The sequence below is a fragment of the Nicotiana tabacum genome, chromosome 10 (assembly GCF_000715075.1).
Source record: "Nicotiana tabacum cultivar K326 chromosome 10, ASM71507v2, whole genome shotgun sequence".
In the NCBI taxonomy this organism is placed as follows: Eukaryota; Viridiplantae; Streptophyta; class Magnoliopsida; order Solanales; family Solanaceae; genus Nicotiana; species Nicotiana tabacum.
The window spans coordinates 23,505,946-23,515,169 of NC_134089.1; the positions used below are offsets into that span (position 1 = coordinate 23,505,946).

At 35.1% G+C, this 9,224-nt stretch overlaps 1 protein-coding gene across 1 annotated transcript; it reads right to left on the reverse strand.

The window, feature by feature from the left end:
- Positions 1-3,450: 3,450 nt before the first annotated feature.
- On the reverse strand, positions 3,451-5,988 carry LOC107771860 (uncharacterized). The gene is made up of 2 exons (XM_016591319.2): positions 5,739-5,988; positions 3,451-5,019 (listed from the first exon to the last, which is right to left on the reverse strand). The coding sequence occupies exons 1-2, from the start codon at positions 5,770-5,772 to the stop codon at positions 3,671-3,673; spliced, it is 1,383 nt and encodes a 460-aa protein (XP_016446805.1). The 5' UTR covers positions 5,773-5,988; the 3' UTR covers positions 3,451-3,670.
- Between the last annotated feature and the right edge of the window lie 3,236 nt (positions 5,989-9,224).

The window sequence follows — 9,224 nt, forward strand, 5'->3', positions numbered from 1 at the left end:
ACTAGCTTAAGTTATAGACTTAGCCTTTGCTCAGCACTAATTTTGAATCTCCTTATACTATGATAGATTGAGTTGACTTGTTTGAAGAGTTGCTTGGAAGGGATTAAGGACTCAACGGGTTTAAGGTATGTTAAGACACTTTCTTCTTTCTTTTGGCATGGTCTAAAATGAAATGAACATAAACGATACGCTATTTCATAATGACTCTACTCCTAGCAACTAAGGTTGTCCATGTTGTTCTTTCCTTATAAAATTATTCTAAACAAGTGTGTATGATCCTTAAATCCTACTAAGGTTCATATTGATGGTAGGGATGTCCATAATGTTCTTAAGTCACTCCAAAAGGTTTAGAAGATGATTCCATGAGTCTAGCATGCATTATATATAGTATCTATTTTACTCTACCGAGCCGCGCTATAGTCGGCCGGGTACGGCACCTATTGTGCAACCACTGATCAGTTGGGTTTACCGAGCTCCACGTGGCCGGGTACGATTCTACCGAACCTTATGATGGTCGGGTACGCTTTTACCGAGTCCTCTTTGAGGCCAGGTACGATATGATGATGATGATGCCCATAGAGGCGAATGTTTTAAAAAGTTTATGTATATATATGTATTATGCATTTCATATCAGTAACCCCCAGAGGCACTCTGATGTTACAGGTTGTATCTCCTATATCTCTCTCTTTACATTACTGTTCTTGTTTATGCTTTCCTGCCTAACATACTCGGTACTTTATTCGTACTGACGTCCCTTTTGCCTGGGGACGCTGCATTTCATGCCTGCAGGTCCCGATTGATAGGTTGACAGTCCTCCTAGTAGGCTATCAGCTAAGCGAAGGTGTTGGTGCACTCCACTTGCTCCGGAGTTGCCTATTTGGTCAGTATGCTTTGGATATGTATTGATTGATATGGCGGGGCCCTGTCCCGACCTTTATGATTTTATGTACTCTTAGAGGCTTGTAGACATATGTCAGGTGTATGGATAATTGTATGGCCTTGTCGACCTATGTTTCGAGTTTACTAATGGTCATGTCGGCCTTATAGGCCCGTATGTCACATATATTAGTTTGTATATCATGTTGGGTCTTCATATGTTGACTATTCCCTTATGTTTTATTCTTGTTATCTCAGGACGAGTTTTCTAGCTCATTTACTCATGATAACATGATAAGAAAGATATGTTACGTTGGTACTCGGTTGAGTAAGGCACCGGGTGCCTGTCGCGGCCCTTCGGTTTGGGTCGTGACAAAAAACCTCCTGAAAAGTCACATAAGCAGAAGAAGATGCGGAGAAAAATATGCTGGAAGTTCATACACATGTGCACCGAACTCCAGTATATTATGCTGGACCGGTCTCTGTTGCAGCAAAGTAGTGGCTATTTTTCAATGACTTGGTAAACGCTGGTTATTTTTGAATGACTAGTCTGAAAATTGGCTAGACCATGCTATTTTAACCAAGTAACTTTTGGGACAGTCATTAACCCGCCCATTTATTTACTCAATCCAATTTAACTTGCCCAAAATCAGCCCAACATGTCCATTTTACACCACTGCCTCAGTATCTCCCTTTTTGTTTTGTTGATAGGAGTTGTCTAATTTATTAATTCTAGTCGCCTATAAGTTCCCATATGTATATTGGAGCGTTATGTAATCTCTTTATTAGTGGAGTATTTACTCCTTAAATTGAGATAAGGAAGGTCAACTATGATAATTGGACTATTGCTTATCTGAAAGGTCAATTTACGGCTAAATGCCTATGTCTGTCTTATATACTTGACGTTATTTAATAAACGCGTATCGGATTTAAACGTCGTTATCCCACTCTCTCAAGAAAATTAGCACGTACGGTGTACCCAAGTCCTTTTTTGACTATACAAAAGTTTCTACAATTATTTAAGAAACCAGAATACTTCAAAGGAAAAACACTTCATTCCTGTTTGAAAAGCTCAAAAGGGAACCAACAAAGTCAGTATATAGCAGTTGCCACACTTGACCACACCGTTTGGAAGTTGATGCTGCCAACTAGGGATGTTCATAAAAATCCGAAAAATCGAAAATCAAATCAAACCGATCAAAAAAATCGATATCTTTTGGTTTGATTTTGATTTTGAATTTTAAAAACCGATCAAATTTGGTTTGGTTTTGGTTTTAATCAGAAAAAACCGAAAATAAAACTGAACCAAACCGACTATAGGAGTAGCTATTTCAAATTTATTATTACAACTATATATATTTATATTTTTATACAAAGTTTCAAAAATTTTATGGTAATATATTAATAGTTTACACTTTTAGTATAGTTCTTTATCTTTACATTCTAGTTTGATTGGTAGTTTCTTTTGTTAAGTGTAAGAATCCATTTTGTTTTAAAAATAGTATATTTTTAATTGAGTCCTTAAATTATTCATCACTATTTGATTCAATTATCACCAATATATCTTGGTAAATAATAGATTTCTCAAAGGGCAATTGATTTGACAGTGTTACGTTGAAAATGTGGTCGCCGGAATATATGTTTGGTAGTGTATGTCTTATATTCAAGAAAAAACTGACAAATAACCGAAAAAACCGAAAACCAACAAAATCCGACATAGACCAAATCGAGAAAAAACCGATTTAATTAGTTTGGTTTGGTTCTAATATTTGAAAAACTAACTTACTTGGTTTGGTTTCTTTTTACTGAAAAACCGATCCAAACCGAACCATGAACACCCCTACTGCCAACCGCATAATTAGGGGCGGAGCTAGAGTTTAAGATATAGATTCGTCCGAACCCAATAAATTTTAATTTAGATTTTGTTTTATCTTAAAAAATTTATTTAATATATAAATTATTATTAACTTAAAAACTCTGTGTATCTAAAGATAGTTCAGTATTGTCAAAGGTTCATTTAAGGCGTGCTTAAGCCCTGAAACTCAGAGAAGGCGCTTTGCCTCACTTGAGCTGCGCTTCAGTGTAGGCAAGCCACCAAGACGTGCCCCTTACTGCCCATGAATTCTATCTCAAATGAAGTAATGCTAGACTACAGTACAATCGGCAAATAAGTATATTAGTTGTTAAGGAAAACAATATGAATGATTGCGAGTTGTTTATTTCCAAATTGGCTGTTACTTTTCTATTGAATTACGTATATATTTTTATTTTTTATCTCGCATTGCGCCTTTTTTAATTAAATCCCACATTCACTTTGCACTTAAAGCCCCAATTGACCTAGAGCACTTAGTAGAGTTTTTCAGTTTTTTGTCTTTGACAACACTGGATACGTGGGTATCTCTCCTCATATATTTGAAACAAATTCTTGAATACCAATATGACAAACCACTGTGTAACACAGCATAATGTCTACTTAAACATTCAATCTTCAGATCTGAAAACAAACAAACGTGTAACTAGCATTGCAAGCAATTCCAATAAGAGGTATGAAATTAATGGATGACAAAATATCAATTGACTAAACTAAGTAAGGGTATCAAATTTCATATAGTAAAATACTGTTGCAACAGAAGCTAAAGCTAGGCTGAGAAACCTACTAACAACGCAACAACGTTTAGTACGTGGAAAACGAATATAGATCATACAGTTTCATAAACCACATCATAAGAAACTAAGTTGGTGCATAATGAAGCACCCTTCCTAACAATCGCGATTGCGTTTCTACTTACTTTCTTTAGGTCAACATGAGGTCATTTCCCCCAAGGTGAGGACGGAGGCAAACGCGAACTTCATGTTCTTCAGGCCCTTCACAGAGTTTTGGCACCAACATCTCGAGCACTGTTCCTGATTCGTCGTAATATGCTTCAATTTTAGCATCTTCAGGAATTCTTGTTGAGAGAGGAATTTCTCTGACAAACTCCCCTGGAGGGCAGTGTTCTGAGGATGAATCATCGAGCTTGAAAGTTCTGTTCTGTCTGTTGATGAATGGCATCCGAGATGTGCTCAAACAAGATACCTTTATTATCCCATGTGTCAGCGTGTTCCGCCAGGAAACTTTCACCCTTTGAAGATCCACAAATGGCAAACTGATAACAATTAAGTAACCTTGCTCATCTTCATATATGCTTTTAGCAGCCGTAACGGGCCCGTAGGCGTCCCTCATAACCCCGCTAAATTCATGTAACCAATGCGGTTCAGTTGGGTGTATTTCCAAATCCGGAGTTTGATAGGAAGGAGGATTTACTTGCAGATAACACTCATCTTCATTTCCGTGAGGGAAGAAATCCTTTTTCCTTTTGCCATTGGCAGGTAGTAGATCCATCGCGTCCCCATTGCTGTGATTGGACGGCTGAGTTAACAAATTAAGCCCTGACCCATTAGCTAGTTTCTTCGGGTTGGAATGCGAATTACTCTTAATTGGTGGGAGTGGTCTCTCGAGCTCGAATTCAGTGTTGGGGAGGTTTCTCCATGAACTGTAATCGCTTGCTTCGTGTGGGATAGTGAAGTTGAGTTCCCTACCCGTGAGTTCCATCCATCTTTTCCGCTCCTCTTCGTCAAGAACCACGAGATTGGGAGATGGAACGACCTCAATCCCGTGAATACACTGAGGATTTGATAGTCCCCTGTAGTGCTTCCTCTGCATTCTATGAGATCGGACGAAACCCTTGTCAACACTAAAGGGAAATGGACGCTCTCCTTGACGAGAATGCCCGTTCATGTAACTCCGGAGCTGCATCTTACCCAATGCATTCTCGGGCCTTTCCTTGAAAATCCACATATACAAATTTTCCATATCATGTTGAACCATGAATACGTCAAGCTGGAGATCAGACTTATCAAACCCCGAATATCCATTACTATCTCGTACCATCTTTGCCTTGGATTTCTCATTTAACACGGGCCTAAAATAAAAGCTAAAGAAAACCCAAGCACCCCAAATACTATCTAAGCGTTTCGCACATTTCCTTCCGATCTTAGATGCACTAAGAGAACTTTCAGTCTCATACACTTGGGTCCCAAGCCCAACATCAAGAATATCACAGTGTTCCGAGTTCCATGGCTGTGGAGGAGGGCTACGCTCAGCTGATAAAGGTAAATTAATATCAGGTGGACAAGTTATGACTACTTGGCGATTCATCTCGAGGTCTAATTCATCATGTGAAGAAGAAGCACTTGAATCCATGGACAAACGGGTCGAAGGGTGATGATTCTCCATTGAAAATACAGTAACAACAAGTATTTACTATCTCACAATTCCCTTTTCTCTTTTTTTTTTCTTCTTTTTTTTGACAAATTTTACTATCTCACAAAATTCTACCAAAGAACAATTTGACAAGAGACTAATCTTTACAAAGACATCAAAGATGCTAACCCTATAACATCAAACCTATATCAAACCCCTAATTATTATGCAAATATCAGCAAATACTATAAGCCCAGGTCAAGTGAAAATAAATATAGAATTTTGTAGAGCAAAACAAGAATCACAAAGCCCTAATTATTATGCAACAAAAGAATGAGCTGCTAAGAACAGATTACTAACTGCAATAGAAAAAAAGATGCAGAAATCAAGAAATCCCTATTTATATTCAACCCAAATCCAAGAATCAACAAAGTGCATAAGCTTTAGAAAGACATACAAAAATTAAATCTTTAGTATAAAAATCTTTTGTTTTTTTAATATAAGTGTAAATATAGTGGATGTATAAGTAAAAGTGGAGGTGGGGTAGATGAAAAATTACCAATCAATGAAGCCAAGGCCTAAGAAAAGGACTAAATCTGAAGTAATTTTGGAAGAATACCTTTTGGGGTAAGCTGCAATAACCAAGAAACCATATAGAGATGAATCAATGGCCATTAACATCCTCATCTTATCTTTTTATTTTTACTAACTAAGTCGTTATCTTTCTTAAGAATTCGTCATGTATACGAATACAAGAAAAAAGATAAGAGTCAAGAGAGAGAGAGGGTTTATGTGAATGTAGAGAGAGAAAGAGAGAGACCCAAATGGAAGAATTTGAGAAGGGGGTAGGAAGATGTGTGTGTGTGTGTGTGCCGGTGGGGGGAGAAACATTTGTCGGGTTCTGTTGAGGTAAACTGGAAAAAGCCTGCACTGGATAACACCGAAATCCTCACCGTTTCCCAACCGTGTTTCTACTTGCAAAAATCTCATAAGGAAAATGTTCAAATGGGTCCCTAATCTTTGAGATTTGTCTAAAATATGTTTTTTGTTTACAGGATATTTGGATTTTCTAATTGATCAAGGATATACTTTAATATTTTAGAAGCATACTTCAAATAATTGTAAAAAATATATGTAAACTAATTTGATAGTTAGGATTAAATTTAGTTTTGTTTGTCTAGTGGTTATATCGGGACAAGTGTTAGAGTCAAGATGGACTCAGTGGCAGAGCCTGAATTTTATTATAGAATGTCAAAAAATAAATACATAGAAGAAATAAATAAATAAACAATATATATATTAAGATTAACTCTTTAACCTAGCAATATAATGTAATTTTTCAGCGAAAGAGTCTCAATTGATACCCTTAACGCCACTGGATGGCCGCGCTTAGAGGGAAGAGCTAATATGAATCGAGATTAATGGTGTGCTCATTTCTCATAGACCAAAATGTAAAAATAAAGAAATCAATTCATATGACTTTTAATCCATTTATTTTTTAAGAAAAATCATAAAAGATAATGTTGTACCGTATAAAATATTTTTTTACAAAATATTTTACTTTTTATCCTTCTTTATATTTTGGGAGTTATTCATACCCTTGATGTTAGGGGTGGGCATATATCGGGTAAAACCGATAACCCGAACCGTTAATTTTTTATTGGGTTATCGGTATTGGGTTATTGAGTTAACGGTTCAGTAACGGGTTAAATTTTTTTTTATTGGGTTATCGGTTCGGGCTCGATTTGCATTTTTGTTATTGGGTAAAAACCGATAACCCAATAAGAATGATATAATTTACTAATTTACCCTTAAGTATATACTAGGGTTATTTATTTTCCTAATTCCCTCTTCAATCTTTAGTCTTCAGTCGTTTGTCTCTCAGTTCTCATTCTTGTTTCCGTCGTAGCCCCCAAGAGTCAAGACGCAAGACTCACCACCAGTTCTCCGCCAGACATCAGTAGATACTGCACAGAAGTGGGAGCGTGCTTTTGTTAAGAATCAACAAAAGTTGGCAGTTTACACTTTCTGGCAGTTTGATTTCTTTGTTTTATATATTGCAAATTTTTTTAGTTGTTTTATGTTATCGGGTAAACCGATAACCGAACCGATAACGATATATAACCGATTAACCGATAACCGATAACCAATATCTTATCGGTTTGGTTATCGGGTTATGATATTTGTAAACCGATAACCGATAGGCAAAACCGATAATGTTCAAAACCGAACCGAACCGACCGATGCCCACCCCTACTTGATGTTAACTAATCATTTGTATTTGCCGGTACCCTAATGGAGCTTTTAACCATAAATATAACAGATAAGAGGGTAGTAAAAATTGAGGGGTAAGTTTGACGTTTTGAAGAATATATTTTGACACGTGGAATTCATACATTTCATGCTGAGGCTCCATTAATATCGGAGTAAATACAAGCCGCTAATGTAAAAGCATGAATAATCCAAAAGTAAATGCATGGAAAAAAATTAAGATTCTTAGTACAAAGGATAAATGTCTACCTTTTTTTAAAGGACTGATTCGGGGTCATAATTGGTCGACTATAAATAAAAAATATTTATTCACATTCAATTATTGTGCTCAATTATATTTTTATTGATTAAGTATTAATGTAAAGTAAAAATATCTATTGCTTATTTATGATCTGCTAAAAGGTTTGTGTAAAAGCACAAAGGAATATTATATACTGTAATACTGAATACAAGTAAATCATTTTAGTGTCAACAGGATATACATATTTACTGCTTGAACGCGTGTCCTCGAGTACTAATTAAGAGTGTGGATAAGTACTAACTTATCTTGTACCAAGTTAATTCTTTATCTATATTTGTTCAAGTTCAAAGAACTTGGGAGCATATATTATCTTACTGCAATAAAGAAATTGTAAAATATAAAGTTAAAAGAGTCAATTAGTTATGATTGACATGTAATTAGAGGGTTTTTGTCCTCATTTGCACCGATTGCAAATGGGTGAAAACTTATCCTCATCAAATATTTACACCAAATTTAGCTAAGCATATTTTCCTTGGAGAACGACATAAGATAAGGTAAGTTGAAAATTTATAGTAAAATACTTAACATGGGCTTTTACTATAATATCAACTATCATGATTGTAAGTAAGCTGAAATTTTAATAGTGTGAATATTCACCATTCATGTTACTCTATTTAACTTCATTTCATTTTTGATATCATAAATTATTAGATTTTCTAGCACAAAATAATGTCTATATTTTCTACTGATATATAAATCTTTAACAAAACAAAAGATACTTCAAAATATTAAATATTAAATGTAAAATAAATAAAATAACTAAAACTTAAGGTAATATATGTGTATATAAATCTTTTAATCCTTTGTGTCTTAGAGGTTTTATGAAAGAAAAAAAAAAATTTACCTGATCAAAAATACCCAAGCTTGGATTCTGTCGAATGACATAAATACGCACGAAAATAAGAGGAATTAGCATTTCATTAAGGGGTCGTTTGGTATGACGGATAAGTAAAGATAATTTTGGGATAAAATGTTATGAACCGACACTAGCCCAAGTAGCTATTGGGCTGAAAAGAACTATTGGGCCGAGTACAAGCAGTAGGGCCAGGTAGGGATGTACAAAGGAAACCGACAAACCGCACCAACCCGATAATCTGAGTCAAACCGAGAAAAAAAACCCGACCATAATTGGTTTGGTTTGGTTATAACTAAAGAAAGTCAAACCGAAACCAAACCAACCCGACATTATATATATATATATAGAATCATAATTGGTTTGGTTTGGTTTTAACTAAAGAAAATCATACCGAAACCAAACCAACCTAACATTAGATATATATAAATTTTAGATATATTTAATATATAAATATACTTATTGTGATGTAATTTATAAATATTTCTTAAAAAATTTCATAATTTTATCTTTTAAGGTATTATTTCAAGGTTGGACTTAGAACTTTTGAATGTTCCAATAAGTTTTATAGCCATTAACATTAATAAATTAAATAGTGCTAACAAAAACCCAAACCAAAATCAAATCAATACTAATGCTAACAAAAGACATTCAATTCAATACTACGAACGGGAATGTAT